General features: G+C 43.5%; 3 protein-coding genes across 3 annotated transcripts; 1 reads left to right on the plus strand and 2 right to left on the minus strand.

The window, feature by feature from the left end:
• Positions 1 to 3,165: 3,165 nt before the first annotated feature.
• Positions 3,166 to 4,618, minus strand: LOC117587157. The gene is made up of 2 exons (XM_034277663.1): positions 3,467 to 4,618; positions 3,166 to 3,402 (listed from the first exon to the last, which is right to left on the minus strand). The coding sequence occupies exons 1-2, from the start codon at positions 4,616 to 4,618 to the stop codon at positions 3,166 to 3,168; spliced, it is 1,389 nt and encodes a 462-aa protein (XP_034133554.1).
• An 81-nt stretch (positions 4,619 to 4,699) lies between these two features.
• LOC117587168 lies at positions 4,700 to 6,030 on the minus strand. The gene is made up of 2 exons (XM_034277680.1): positions 5,038 to 6,030; positions 4,700 to 4,981 (listed from the first exon to the last, which is right to left on the minus strand). Exons 1-2 carry the CDS (start codon positions 6,028 to 6,030, stop codon positions 4,700 to 4,702), a joined length of 1,275 nt encoding a protein of 424 aa, XP_034133571.1.
• Positions 6,031 to 10,550: 4,520 nt separating this feature from the next.
• Positions 10,551 to 14,924, plus strand: LOC117587158. Its single transcript, XM_034277664.1, has 2 exons — positions 10,551 to 11,543; positions 14,835 to 14,924. Exons 1-2 carry the CDS (start codon positions 10,551 to 10,553, stop codon positions 14,922 to 14,924), a joined length of 1,083 nt encoding a protein of 360 aa, XP_034133555.1.
• Positions 14,925 to 15,124: the final 200 nt, after the last annotated feature.

Below are 15,124 nucleotides of genomic sequence, written 5' to 3' on the forward strand. Positions count from 1 at the left end.
TTAGATTATCTAAGCAAAAAGGTTCTCTTAACTTTACGCCCTCGCTTCATGTCTTTGCGACACCAACCCTTGCAAATCAATCTCCATTTATATGCTGATGATCTCATCCACGCACTCTGCGTCTTCCTCTGGCCTTCAAGAACATTCGCAAAATCAATTCAAAGGCAATGCAAAGACTAATAAGTAAAATTTTAACTGGCGGGGCAAAATAATGTTTGGTCATGTCGTGAAGGAAAATTTTAAATAAAAACCCGTGTGATAAGTGCAGTAAGTGTTTTAATGTAAAAATTGCCTAAAAAGTGGTAAAGTCATGAAAATTTCTTGAAAAGCGCACCTCCAAATGTGATAAATTCAAAAGATTGGTAAATATTGAAAATATATCCCAGAAAGTGAAAAAAACCACGTTTTTTCAAGTGAAAAAGGCACGAAAAAGAGAAGCCAATTGTGTCGCAGTTTTATCGCATCGGAATATGAGTGGAAAAAAGATGCAGTAAAATAGAGGCACAATGGCGTGATGTGCCCTTCTGTTTGAGTGTTTTTTTGTTGTTTTTTTTTCTTTGCTTTATGTGAGTGTGTAAACCGGCAAACAGTGCCGGCGAAAAGCGTTACAACAAGTGGTTAAAAGTGAGTGAAGTGTAAGAGTGAGTCCCGCAAGACTAAAGAAATAGCGGAAATAAAAAATCTCACTCAGTGTTAAGTGCAAGTGTTAGTGTCGATGGTCATAATGACGGCAAGGAGGGCCAGGCGGATTCGGCCATAGTGAGCGAAAGTAAAAATGCCAATTCAGATTAATTTTTTTTATTTTTTTATTTTGTTTTCTAAGTTTTTTAAAAGCGGGTCCCAGCGGTCCCATGCGGCAAAGCATTTATTGGCAATAGTGAGTGCAGTGTTTGAGTGCGATCAAGGAACAAACAGTTGAATGTCCCGCAAGAAAGAGTGGAAATAAAAAATCTCACTCAGTGTAAAGTTCTAGTGTTAGTGTCGATGGTCATTATGACGGCAAGGAGTGCCAGGCGGGTTCGGCAAAAGTGAGTGCAGTGTTAGTGTCGATGGTCATAATGACGGCAAGGAGGGCCAGGCGGGTTCGGCCAAAGTGAGTGAAGTGAGAGTGAGTGAACAGCAAAAACAGTTGAATGTCCCGCAAGACTAGAAAAAGAGCGGAAATACATACATCTCACTCAGTGTAAGTGCAAGTGTAAGTGTCGATGGTCATAATGACGGCAAGGAGTGCCAGGCGGGTTCGGCAGAAGTGAGTGCAGTGTTCAGTGCAAGTGTTAGTGTCGATGGTCATAATGACGGCAAGGAGGGCCAGGCGGGTTCGGCCAAAGTGAGTCAAGTGAGAGTGAGTGAAGTGAGAGTGAGTGAACAGCAAAAACAGTTGAATGTCCCGCAAGACTAGAAAAAGAGCGGAAATACATAAATCTCACTCAGTGTAAGTGCAAGTGTAAGTGTCGATGGTCATAACGACGGCAAGGAGTGCCAGGCGGGTTCGGCAAAAGTGAGTGCAGTGTTAGTGTCGATGGTCATAATGATGGCAAGGAGGGCCAGGCGGGTTCGGCCAAAGTGAGTGAAGTGAGAGTGAGTGAACAGCAAAAACAGTTGAATGTCCCGCAAGACTAGAAAAAGAGCGGAAATACATACATCTCACTCAGTGTAAGTGCAAGAGTAAGTGTCGATGGTCATAATGACGGCAAGGAGTGCCAGGCGGGTTCGGCAGAAGTGAGTGCAGTGTTCAGTGCAAGTGTTGGTGTCGATGGTCATAATGACGGCAAGGAGTGCCAGGCGGGTTCGGCAAATGTGAGTTGTGTTCTTTTAATCCGAGTGCAAAAAACAATAAAATAAATAAACAGTTTGCTAAAAAAAACGCGATTTCAATCCGAGTGTGAAAAAACAATCGAAAAATGTCCCACAAAAACTGTATAAATAGCGGAAATACGAGCGTAAATGACATTTGTTGTTTCTCCTTGATATCGTCACTGATATACGAAAGAGAAGACATAAGAGAAACTATTCATGAGGAGTCGACTTAAATTGAATGTTAGCTTGATCCATAAAACAGTTTTTGGAATTTTCTTTTTGATGCGGAAAATTGGATAAAGGTATTATATGGATTTTCTAAATATATATTTTCATCTTTGATTTTTATTATATTCATTATATACAATTTCATAACTATTTTATCCATTATGTATCATATCTCTTTTGGGTGGGTAGTTTTATTTATTTACAATTGGTGGATCCAAAAGTATCTCTGGTATCTCCTTCAATATGTATTGGAAGTTTCGATTCCTTTATATCTCACAATTTCCTTTTGCACTGCCCGCCTGCTGCTCGCTCTTTGCCTCAGCCGCTGATTGAATTTCCTCGAGAATGCCTTGAATGCCGCTGGCTGCATATGTTGCCACTTGCCGGCTTGTGCCTCCTGCCAGCTGCCTCCTCCTGTGGCAATAAGAAGAAGTTTATTGAAAGCGACTCTGACACCCTCTCCGCTTCTCCCACGCTGTTCCCCTCTGCCACGAGTGCATTTGCATAGCAAGTGAAAGAACTGGGACTGTAGCGAGTGCTGGGCGAAATTTGCACAGATTTATGATAATTTATTGAATTTAATTTGATTTTTTTGCACTCGCACTCTCTCGAACGCTCTCTTGAAACGATACTCGACGCGTATGTTGTGTGTTCTGTGGTGCATGAGGCAATGCCGTACGGGAGAAAATTCAATCAAGTTTTGTGCATAAATTACACCTTTTTGGCACCACTCACTCAACAACAACAACCAAAAAAAGGTATACGGCCTGAACGCAGAATAACAACAATAAGGCGGCCATTTGTTGTTACCAAATTTTATTTTATGTTTCATAATGGCAAAAGTTTTTGTCCGCATTTTTATGTCTGGGATGCTATTTGTAGGTCTAAGGAGGGTACTGCGAGAAAAGTCCTCTGAGGTCAGGTCATTAAAATGGAAGAACCAAAGCCCCCAAAAAAAGGTACTTCCGACGACCAGCCAGCCTCTCCTTCGTCTCCTCCTTTCTCCTTGTGTGTTGTGAATTCATTAAGTAATTGGGCGGCAGGTGAGAGAAAAGTCGGAGATCCATGACCGAAGGGGCTTCTTTTGTGGGTTGCTGCGGCTTGTGGCATAAATTATTTATACACTAATTTAATTATCATTTAATTTGTCTCTCGATTAGTCGAGTGTTCCTTTTGCCAGAGGTACGATTGTAGTTCTGTTATTTCCGCTTGCTGTACAAAGTAAACGATGGCCGTGAAGATTACGATGTTAAGTAGCAATTTAAAATGCACCAAAATTGTATTTAAAGTGAGAAAAGAGGTTCGTTTTGTAAGTCTCCCAGAGAGAAAACAAATGGAATTTCGTTGATGATCGAAAATGGCGATTTGTGAATGGAACTGCAAAAGAAGAGTAAAGATTTTAAGCCAATAAAGGTCAGGATAAAGGTATATTGTAACTTGCCATAATATCAATTATATCCAAATAAGATGTCATTCCAGTTTTCCTTTGCTCAGAGTTGATTTTATTTTGCTCAAAGTTGGTTTTTCTTTTCTCGAACTTGATTTGCCAGAAATTGTCCATCAATGATTGATATTCCCACTGCTGTAGCTGTGCAGCAGCTAGGAGAAGCAGCCACAAGGCCAAATGCCAGGATAACAGATATATGGACTCTCTTAGCCGCTCTGTTGGGGTTGGGAGATCTTCGAAATCTATGCCATTCCATGCCGCCTCATCCTCCAGATCGTCTCGACTCTTTTGCTGCTGCAGCAATTCATTCGAATCGAATCGCAAGAGACGCAAAAATTCTACAGTGCGAATGGAAATTAAAAACACAAAGCAATCATAAGATACTCGGAAGTAGAACCCCGCCAAGAGATTGACTCGTTTTTGTACAGGAAATATCATCCGTAGAAGCAGCTGAAAGCATTTTAGATTTCTATCTAGACGTAGATTTTGCAAAGATTGAAGCCAACCTGCATTCAACAGATAATAGAGGATGTGAAGGGCTATCAGCAGTACTAATATGAGTCGAGGAATACCCATTAGATAGTTCGCAATGTTGTAAATTTCTTTGGTCGTATACATCTTTCTTTGGGCATTCATTGCATTTTCAATTAGTGGAAATTCCAGCCATAACAATTTGTAGCCCATAAGGGAGAGCATGAAAAGTAGAATTCCGCCATAGATGAGCGTCCTCCAAGTGCATTCCAGTACCAAATGTCTTCCCAAAAGGCTTCTTAGTTGCTTGTAGGCCATTTGTGATTGATTGACCAAATGCCAGAGGGATTTATGACGCACCAGAGCCCAAATCATGGCCATAAAATACGTTAGACTACGCAGATACTCGCATTTTAAGCGAAAACTATCTGCAGGTGGACGCGATTCAATTTCCAGGGTATTCATCATTGTATTTTCCATTTCCAAACGATTGCGGGCTAATTGATGCAGAATCAAGATGCACACAACCAAGATAAATGGAATGTATCTGAAGCAATTGTATCTGTGGGTAAACAGTCGCTGAGTTCTGCTAAAACGTAGCTGCAGCAACCCGAAAGAATGGAAAATAAACCGAAATACTTGGAGAGCTTTCCAGAGCCAGTGAATGCGTGACATTTCGAACGATAACTGAGGGAACGATGGGTGACCAATAAGTAGGACGGTAATTGGTAATCAAAGTGAGTGTATTCACTTTATTCACTCAAATTCATCATAGAAATAGAAGCGATAAACCTGACTAATTGTCTGCGTTACATTGCCATTTGAATCGATGTGGGAATCGTCACCATTTTCATACAAATGAAAGTGTTTGTAGAATAATAAGCGAAGGGTTAGCAGCAGCAACAACTCCCGTAGGTGTGTGACGAGCAGAGTCCTGAATGTGGCCAGAGTTAGTGTGAAGAGACAGAACTTGCAGCCCACAGCAGCAAGCAAGAGAGGCTGTGCCACCAATTGAGTAGCAGCAAAATTTGTAGAGAACTGAAAATGAGAATAAAGAATGGGATTTATGTACAGAAAATTGAAAATTTTCCTACCATTATAGTTACAATATCCTGTTGCCTCTTTAGATACTGCCGTCGCCTCATTAGAGTCACACCAAAGGCCTGCGGCAGCGTACGATGCTGCAACAGGCGCCAAGATTTTAATACAAAATGGTTGGGATCGTCCCGCAGGCGTAGAAAGTTCCGCTGAAAGCTCCTCTGCTGCCGCTGGAGATTCGAGGCAATCAACAGGAGCAAGGCCAGCAGCAGCAGGAGGATCAGCATGTAGATAAATTGCAGACTCAATTGCTGCCCCGCACTAGGCAGCAGCATCAACAGCAGTCGTATGCCAGGCAGGGCCATAAAGCTCACAAAATGTAGACCAAAATATCGGGCAACCCGGCGATGAACGCGACAAATGCTGGATTGTTCGCGCAACAGTCCCCTGAGGATGCCCATGCGATCGCTTCGCATGTGCTGCAGCAGGAAGGTATTCAGCGAACGATAGAGGCACGACAGCCACAAGAGATAACTGCCAAAGAAGATCAGTTCCAGGTAGTAGATGAAGGCCACACCACCAATAAAGCACGATTGATAGAAGGAGTACATTCGCAGCTGCCACGAGAGCAACAAAATGAACATGACAATCAATGCGAGCGTGTAGAAGCACTCGCGTCGAATGCTCACACAAAGGAGTGTGCCCAGGATCCGCTGGATCCTTCTGTGTATCGTTGCACACTCGTTTAGCAGCTCCGTAAAGTGCCGCCGCAGCAGCAGGAAGTACACATACAATGGGACATACAACAGAAACACAAATGGATCGTAGATCCAGAGTTGACTTAGCGAGAGGTAGGCCAGGCTGGCCAGCAGATTCACCAGAGCCATCAGATGGACATAGAGCTGCTCGTCGCACAGGAAGCGACGTTGCTGCTCCGCATAGCCCACATTGTAGTAGCCCAAATAGAGGCCAATCCGTCCGATTGTGTGCCACACGCTCATCAAATGACACAAACAGAAGCCCTGAGCTGCGGAGGCGTGACTTTCCATGTGGCAGAATCAAATGAAACTAAGTATCGGTGGGAAAGCAAACGCAGGACCGATGGGAATGTATCTATGCCATAATGTAGAGCCATTACTTTAAGCGGGAAATGGAAATACTTTCAATTTCACATTGGAATAGATACATTGCGTACCCATGAGGTGATAACTCTACATTTTATGAAGCTACTTACAACAAATGGCATCATTTACACACCATAAAAGAATCGTTTACCACTTTTAGAACGTTTGTTCTCGTCAAAAATAACTCTTTCGATTGTTTTTTGTGTAGTAGTTCAAAGAATATGCCAACAAATACTTAACCTTCCATAAAAGTAAACTTTTGGCAACCGTAAACACATTCAATTGAGTTGCTAATCGTAAAAAGTATTTAATTGAGTTGCTTAAAAAGAGTTTTACTCACTTGAACCATTAAATTCGAAGTGTATCTCTCCCTCTAACCTTTCACCTCTGTCTCTTGCTCCCTGGAGTACTTTTGTGCTCAGTAGAGCAGCGCAGCGAAAATACCTGCAAAAAAAATACAACGACTGACAAATAATATTTTACGCTCTGTTTATTTGTGAACGGGCGGGAGGGAGCAACGAAACGCTTTAATAGTTTACACTCGGATGTGGCTGGTGGATAGGGGTTGCAGGGATAAGGATGTGCAGGATGTGGGTAGTGGATTTTGGCTATGGGGGATATGGTTATGAAATGGAGAGAGCACTTAAAATGGCATAAAGCCATAAGAGGAGGTCACTTCTTTCACCTCTTTCAGCGCCCCCATAGTTACAACCGAAACGACAACCCAACCATTCTGCCGGCATTCTTCTCCATTCTTTCGCTTTGTTGTAAAGATACGTCGTAGTCCCCATATCTTTTTTCATCGCTCGGCAAATGGTTTTACACGCATGTAACTTTCCTACGGGATGCGCTGCTGCTCTCCTTCTCCCTTGATTGTCTGCATATATGAATGCCCCATTTCCACTTGCCACTAGCCATTTGCAACATGGTGGCATGGGGCATGTGTGGTGTGTGTGTCGTGGTTCCGCATATAACAATCACAAAAAACTGCATGTTTTTATTACAAATTGCAATTGTGGAAAATTTTATACATGGCCGCATTGTCCCTCGTCCCTTTTGCAGCGGCATCATGTCACCAGAGCCAGGACCCTGGACCCAGAAGCTTCCTACCTTTTGCTGTTACTGCTGCTGCACCTGCAACAAAAAGTTGCAAAGGGCTGGAGCAAAAGAGCAAAAAAGAGTTTTTTTTTTTGAGGAGACGGCAGGAGGCCCTCTTCCTGTGTGATAGTGTCGCCCCGAAAAATAAACTGCCACATAAAATTCCAGCCGCATATCCCCTGTCGGTGTCGGTGTCTGTGCCTTTGTCTGTCGGTGCCCTTGCCACTTGCCACTTGGTCCACTTGGTCCTGCATGGGGCGGGACATGGCATTGCACTTTTTTTATGTTCCACACTCGCGTGTCGTGTGGCATGCATAAAGCAAATGAATTTATTTTTCTCGACTGCCAGTTTTTCAATTTAAATGCTTTTTGGCCCTTTGGCTAGTTTCGGCGGCCCTTTTCATTCCTTTTGCTTTTTTACTTCCACTTTTTATTAGTTCCTTTTTGTTAGTTTTACTCTTCTTTTTATTGGTTTGTTCGGGATTTTCTGATATTTTTCTTTCAATATTTTTTAGGTATTTTTTTTTCGCTGTCCTTTTTTTCCTCGAGTTACTTTTATTTTTATTAGAGAATTTTGTTTGCTATTTTTATTGTAATTCGCTTTATCCAAACACTTTTTTCTGCAGTTCTCTCCGATTTTCAGTGTGCCATAAATTTTTGCATATTTTCATTAGTTGTCAGCGCGGCTGCTTTTGATGATTTATGCATGTTTTTGATGCGCTCACTCACTCTCTGCCGCTTTCTGCCACTCTTTGCTCTGCCTTTATGAATGCTCTTTCTGCATAAAAAGCGGAGAAATGGGCGGATAAATGGGAGCGTCCACTGCCCACTGGCTATAACACAAAAAAAAAAACAGACAAACAAACAAACTTATTAAAAATTTAGTTAGGTAAGGAAAAGTTTTTAAGCTAATGAAAATTGCTGTTGCACTGTTGCGAGTTGCCAGTTTCCAGTTGCCAGGGTGTAATGTTAAATGTGGCAGCCAGCTGTGGCACTGGAATATGGAAATTTAAGGAGAGCAAGTGGAGTGTACAGGGAGAACTAAACTGGTAGACTGATTGTTCTATTTGGGAACTAATATTATTTAAACTAAATCATTTGTGAGAGAAGCCTAGAGGTGATATATTTACATTTTGAAATTTATTGAAAATAACATTTCTCAAGCCAACTCTTGGGTTTTATTTAATGGGTTTTCTCTAAAAAGCTTTGAAAATAATGAAATGTTTTGCTACGATTTTTCTTGATATTACGTACGTTTTTATGGATTCTCTTTAATTTTCCGTTGGTTGTTTTTATGGATTTTCTTGAATTATGGGTTTAAAGATTTTCTTTGAATGTTTAGGCACAAAATAAAGGCAACTCCTTGTAGAATTTTCTCCATTAAATGGAAGTTAATCTGCACGTATTTCATCGTCTGTAGTGAGGCTTCCGTTCCATATACATAATGAGGGTCTCTCATACCTGCCGTTCGCTCTCCTCTCTCCCCCTCTCCGCTTTAAGTCGCGCATAATAAAGCGGTTGACAGATATCTGCGCTTTGCTCTGTTTAGGTGTGAAGTGGCATCTTCCCCTCGCACTTTCCCTCTCCACTTATCTCTCTCTTCTCGTCAGCAGCCCATCTGCCTAACGGTGATTGTGATGTTTTCGTGCCAATCCCACGCGGGCATACTCCAGCGAGTGACGTCTCTAATGATTGTTTGACAAACATGCCCATCCGTAGAGCTCTTCACTCTGGGCTTCTCTCCGCCTGCCTGTCTGTTTGTACGCCTTTCAGCCTGTCAGCCAGCCATCCATCCGGATTCCGGAGAGCGATGTCCATAGAAGAGGCCATGGAGCTCTGGCTTTGCCTCGCTCTTTATTGAATACCAACACCAACAGTGGGGCAGCGTCCCTCTTTGAGGCATTCTTTGGGCGGCATCAGCCGTGCCTCAGACGACATGTACAGGATTTTAAAAATGCCACAGAAAAGCGGCACCATCAAGCGACGAGCAGCAGCAGCAGAAGCAGCAGCGACAAGAATTCAAAATTGAAATGACAAAGTAAACAGCGAGAGGTGAAAGTTGAAAGCTTGAGATATGCCAAGGAATGGATGGGATGAGAAGGGAAAGCAATGAAGGGAGGAGCTAAATGGAAGAGGCTAAGCAGCGAAGGAAGGGGCAGCAGCAGCAGCATCAGCAGCAGAACCCAATCCTCCTCCGCTTGAGTTTGACATTTTTGGGTTATGCTGCGATGAACATGGCCCGATATGCCACCTCATGCCTCAGCGTGTCCTTCTGTGCATGCAAATCTCTTACCCAGGAGCAGCAGCCCAGTGGCAACTGTGGCACGGGGCAAGCTTGTGACAAGTGCGGCACGTGGGAAAGAGTAAGCAGCGATTGAGACTTGAACAAATTAATCGCCGGGACTCTGGTTTTGACCGAGCTTACACTTTTTTTCACCCGCTCTTCCACTCTCTCTCTCTTCCTCTCTCAGTCTTTCCTCTTTTGAAGGTGTCCTCTCTCTGCCCTTTGGCCCCGTATCCTTACCTGATTCCCAGTTTGCAAATAAATTAGTTTGCTACGTGAACGACGCAAATCTGAGGTGGGTTTGACAGCTACGTCTCCTTTGGTCTTTGCTTTTTCTCTGTCGCTTGTGAAGTATTTAAATACCCTTTCATTTTGGGGCATGCTCTAGGGGCTGTACTTGTGCAAAGAAAAGAGCTTCCTTTGGCAATGAAATAGTCTAAGATTACACCTTGTGGGTTGATAAATAGTTCAATTTATAATGAAGTGTGTGCAAAAGGTCCCAATGGTATAGAGAGAGTTTATCTTTCATACTCTCTTACTTTCACTTTTCTTCTGCAATTTATTATTCTCCCAGAACCATTAGCAGATGCTTGAATATCCCCCAAGTAGGATTCTTTCTCTCACTCCCAGAGTGTCTGAGCAATTAAGGGTGAATTTTTGCAAAAGAAATCTCTCGCAGGGTATTCTTATTGTCCTTACCATTCGCCATATTTTTATTTTCCTTCCTTTAAATATTAAAGCGAGTGAAAACTTATCGATTCGATGGCATTCGGAAGGGACAGCAGCCGCTAATTGAAGTGGATTTCTGTGTGTGCTTGTGTGTGGCAGAGCCATCAATTATCCGTGCCTTTTCCACATTTTCAACCAGCAGCAGCAGCAGCAGCTAAAAGCATTTACACAGCAGAGACAGGCAGAGGCAGAGGCAGCGGCTCCCTAGTTGTAGTCGCCAGTCATCACATTAGCGGCTAAGTACTCACCAAATTGTTACCACTTTTTCCTCGTTCCTGTTTCTCCTGCTCCGCCTTGCCTAATGCTGCTTCTTCGTTCAGTCGTTGCTTGCAACATGCCACAACAGCCGCTGCACAAGCTGCTCTGCGTGTGCCACATTGTCAGCTACTTCAATGGCCAAAAGTGGATCTGCCAGCTGCTGTGCCTCTACAATCTGCGCTACGATGAGGCCACACAGCGCTTTGCCCTTGGACAGCAGCTTCTCGTTTATTGTGGCTACATCTGTAGCCTGTGGAGCGCCATTATCCTGCTCGGATATATAGATGCTGACTTTTGGATAATGGACAGATACAAGATCTATGTGTATGCCTTGCCCGGCATCTATTATGCGCTGCTGAGGAGATCATTGCTGCAAATACTCAATGATATGTTGCACGTCCATCGAGGGCTGCAGCGCACCATGGGCCTGCTCTTTTGTGTGGCCGTAAAGAGAGCTTTCTGCTGGTCCTGTCTAATAACCGTGGAGCTGCTGGCCATCTTTTATTGGCAACTGTCATCGGAGGAGTACCCCCAGTACGTTTTCCTGCTTATTTTCCTGCTCTGCTGGTATTTGCAGATACTTTTGCATGTTAATTGCTACATTTGGCTGCAGTCCATCTATGTGGTGATGCTTCAGGCATTTGTGGCGCCACTAGACTACACAGAAAAGTGGATTATGATGATCAAATTGCTCCGACATCAGCGTCGTTTAAGACGGATACAACGGGATGTGGCCTATTGTTTTAGTGTGCATATTCTCTCGGTTTTGGTCCTCATTTCGGGCACTTTCGTTGTGAATTTTACGCTGTTTGAGCCTGTCTTTGAGGAGCATCGGGAAAGGGTTGTGCTCCTGGCCTTTGAGGTTAAGCAGCTGAGTTTTGTAGCAAATGTTTGCCTACTGATCTGCAGCCTCTTTCTTGTAATAAATGATTTCAAAATCGAAAGAAATCGTTTCTTCGAGAGCCTATGGAATACATCGCAGCCGTGCCACAAGAGAATCTTGGACTGCAGGAAATCCCATAGGTATCAAAGTCGCTACGAACAGACGCTGGATGTAATAGACCTGCTGGTAAGGGAGTGCAAAATACATCTGGGAAGTACACCGATTAATTTCTTTGCTGTCTTTAGCTGCTATCTGGAAATCGACCAAGTGACATGCGCCCCACGAAAGTTATTCTATGGGAAATACAAATGGAAACGAAAGTTAAATTCAATTCAGAGATGAAATCTTTCATCAATTATTTGCTAATGCTTTTGCTTCTTGGATTTCTGCTACCCCTTGTGGCCATTTCGAATGGTTTCCACTGGAATTGGGAAATGTATGCCCTGGAAAATGGTACCACAGCCGCGTATGTTCTCAGTTGGCAGGAAAGAATGGAAATATCGTGAAATAAATTCAAATAGAACCCACAGAGTAGAGAAATAATTATGCAAGGCACGTTCGGGTGAAAAAAAGGATTCAACCAATAAATCAAAAAAGGATAAAAGGATGTGGAACCACAAGTGTGGGCGTGTAACGTGGGGGCATGCCACCCCACCCGTGCGATTTATATACAAAATGTCAAACTGAAAATCTATTAAATCCCATCGATATGCCACTTCTGGTTCTCTCTTTCTAGTGCTTTCCCCCGTTAATTAGCTTCCCAGTTGAGATTTGTGCAACGTGGCGTATGATTAACACGCGACTAATGAACGTCGCGAATGGGGCTGTGTTGCAAGTGCAGCGCAGACTCCTGACATCCATTCGCCTGTGAATGATTGAATTATTGAATCCACTTGCTGGACTGACGTACTCAACCTGGGCACAAATCAATGGGAATTATTTCCCACTCCCACGGCCCCACACCCCCCGTAATTCTGTCCTAGAACTAGTCTTCGGTTCGTTGCACAATGAAATGTTAGGGCGGTAGGGAGCGGGGTGGAAACTGATTTCCGTGATTTCTAATTTCCTACCATTTGCCATGCAACTCTGGGGGGAACTTGCAACCCGCCAGTTGAGTGGGAAAATATTTCTCTCCGATTAACTGCATTCGAAATTTTTCGGCAGCTGTGCCGGGGGGAAGGCTGGTCTTCCAACATTAATGAGGCACACGCCCCAGTATGGCAGTGGTGCCCCATTAGCAGTGCTCATTGTCAGGGCGTCGACTAACACGCAGGAAAACCAATAGAAAACTGTAGAGAAAAGTGCAGACGTTGGCTTGTGGAAGCGTTTAATACCCTCCATTAAAGGTATATTTTCAGAAGGAATTCTGAAATATAGAAACAAGTTTCACGAGTTACTAAGATTTACTTTAAAGGTCGTCAGAACCTTAGTCTTTTTTTAGTGTATTTTTCTAGATTTATTCCTTATCGCAGTTACCCTTTTTGGTAAGAGTATGATACGAACTTAATTGATATGCATGTGTCCTGTGTGCTTGTGTGTCGGGTGCTGTAAATGCAATTTCCTTGTTGCCACTGGCACTCCTTCTGTTCTGGCAATGGCAATGCCATTCCCTCTAGTGTTGCCACTGCCACTGCGCCTGCCACTCTTCCTCATTGCATTCTCTAATGAGTTTCAAATAATTCCACTGTTAAGCGCACATCTATCCCACAGATCTCCAGTCTCCTACTGCATATATCCATAGACACCCCATATACCCCATATAAAGGCGGCAGCGGCACCACCAACCCCCCGATAATCATTTGATATGCGGCTCAATAAAATAAAAGCCCCAAAAACTAAAGGACAACAGATAATAGAAAATAGAGAGAGCGAGAGGCAGAGAGTGTTAGAAAGAGAGAGAGAGAGAGAGAAAGAGAGCGTAACATGGAGCTTTACGTATTGCAATTTGTGCAAAATGCAAATTTCCTCCACTGATGACAGCCGCAATTTTGTGCCCCATTGTTGTTAGTGCCACACCGAGGGTCGCCTCCACTATGTGTCGTTGCTGTTGTTGTTTCTGTCGTTGTTGCTGTTGTGTTTGCCAATGTCCATTCCCATTGTTAGGGACAGACTCCTCTCGAGTGTAAGCACATGGCCATGTGTGTGTGTGTGTGTGTAGAGGAAGCAGCATGGGCCATGGAGTCTGTGTCTGTTCTCTGGTGCGGTCACGGATCCACTATTGAAGCTTACATTGTTAGAAACTTTACTCCCGTATATTTTGTGGATATTTAAATGGGAACAAAAGAATTAAATTCATATTCTACAAATATTTTAAAATTATTTACTAATTAAATTTTAATATTTTTATTATTAAAAATTATTTAAAAATAGCTACGAATTTTTAGGAATTTTTCGTCCTACTTTCTGCATGAATTTTGCAGGGGAAGAAGAATAAAGTTTTGGCTTACTGTGGAGCCCCCGAACGATTGCTATTGGCATGCCCCAGAGTGTCCCCCATTGACATGTCGGACACTGCCAGTTGCATACCAATAAACACAGCAGGCAGGCAGGCAGGCAGTCAGGCAGGCAGGCAGCATCAGTGGGCCATAGTCCGAGTTTTAGCCCAAAGCCAAAGCCAATGCCAAAAGCCAGATCCGAGCTGAATTCCTGACTAGAAGCAAATGTCTGGCTGGTTGGCCAACCGGCCACTGCACGGCACAACAATGGTTGACCAGCATTACTACGCTCACTCTTTCGCACTCTCTCTCTCTGTCTGCTGTCTCCGTCTCTGTTGTCACTTTTTGATTAACAATGATGGGCATTATTTTTGCAAATAAATTCGAATGTCCAAGCGGGCCAGGAACAGAGAGATGAGTCGAGACCAAGACTTTGCGTTCATGGCTCCAGAAGGAATTTGCGTTTTGTTTGGCCAATCGTTGACATTTTTCCATGTGCTCAAGTTGCACTTTATTGATCTGTGGCATTGGGGCGCTTGTGGGGCATGTGGCATAATTGCACATTTGCAAGGACACATACAGTGCCCGATTCCACCCGTCCCAGATGTAACGATTGCAGCAGCCAGCAGCAGGAAGCTTTTAAGCAAACAGGATGTGTGCCTTGCCTCGCTCTCTCTCTCTCTTTCTCTCTATTGCTGTGCTACGAACAGCTTTTGAACGAGCAAAATGGATGGATGGTCGGACGGATGGAACAATACTTAGAACAAGTCCGAGAACTTGAAGTGAAAACAATGCATTTGTTATGCAAAGCCTTTGATGTTGTCCTTGGGGGTACAAAAAGGGTGTGTGGATGCTGCCTGCCTCATGACTGTAGCCTTCTGCCTGCTTCCTTCCGTCTGCTGATGCTGTGCTTCTAAATGCAGGCGGCAACTACTTGTCAATGCCACAAATGATTATGGGGGGGAGGCTCCGAAAGTGTTTTGCCTTTTTATCGGAAAATGTTCTTAAAGTTTTCCCACCCCTCCGACTTTTCTATTCGTAGTTCGACTTGCAGTTGGAGTTCCTGTCGAAAGTCGAGAGTTTAGAGGCCTCTCCTGCCAAATGGGTCAACAACGATAGAGCCAACTTCTAGAACAAACTTTTTGGCCGGCGAAAGAGAGAGGGAGAGAGAGAGAGAGAGAGGGGGAGAGCGACTGACCGAGCGACAGCTTAAACAACAAAATAATTAAGGCCCTTCAAACTTATTGACGTTTTTTTTATGGGACAGTGGGGAGTAGGAGAATGCGAAAAAAGTTTATAATTTTTTCGAAAAATTCCAGAGATAATAATTAG

Source organism: Drosophila guanche, unplaced genomic scaffold, assembly GCF_900245975.1.
Source record: "Drosophila guanche unplaced genomic scaffold, DGUA_6, whole genome shotgun sequence".
In the NCBI taxonomy this organism is placed as follows: Eukaryota; Metazoa; Arthropoda; class Insecta; order Diptera; family Drosophilidae; genus Drosophila; species Drosophila guanche.

Excerpts from the sequence above, each read along its gene's own strand:
- LOC117587157 (XM_034277663.1), bottom strand. The coding sequence starts at position 4,618 with ATGTCACGCATTCACTGGCTCTGGAAAGCTCTCCAAGTATTTCGGTTT. Across the intron at positions 3,403-3,466 it reads TGGATATAATTGATATTATG|TTCCATTCACAAATCGCCAT; the intron begins GCAAGTTACAAT and ends CTTCTTTTGCAG.
- LOC117587168 (XM_034277680.1), bottom strand. The coding sequence starts at position 6,030 with ATGGAAAGTCACGCCTCCGCAGCTCAGGGCTTCTGTTTGTGTCATTTG. Across the intron at positions 4,982-5,037 it reads AGGATATTGTAACTATAATG|TTCTCTACAAATTTTGCTGC; the intron begins GTAGGAAAATTT and ends TCTCATTTTCAG.
- LOC117587158 (XM_034277664.1), top strand. The coding sequence starts at position 10,551 with ATGCCACAACAGCCGCTGCACAAGCTGCTCTGCGTGTGCCACATTGTC. Across the intron at positions 11,544-14,834 it reads TGGATGTAATAGACCTGCTG|TTCGACTTGCAGTTGGAGTT; the intron begins GTAAGGGAGTGC and ends TTCTATTCGTAG.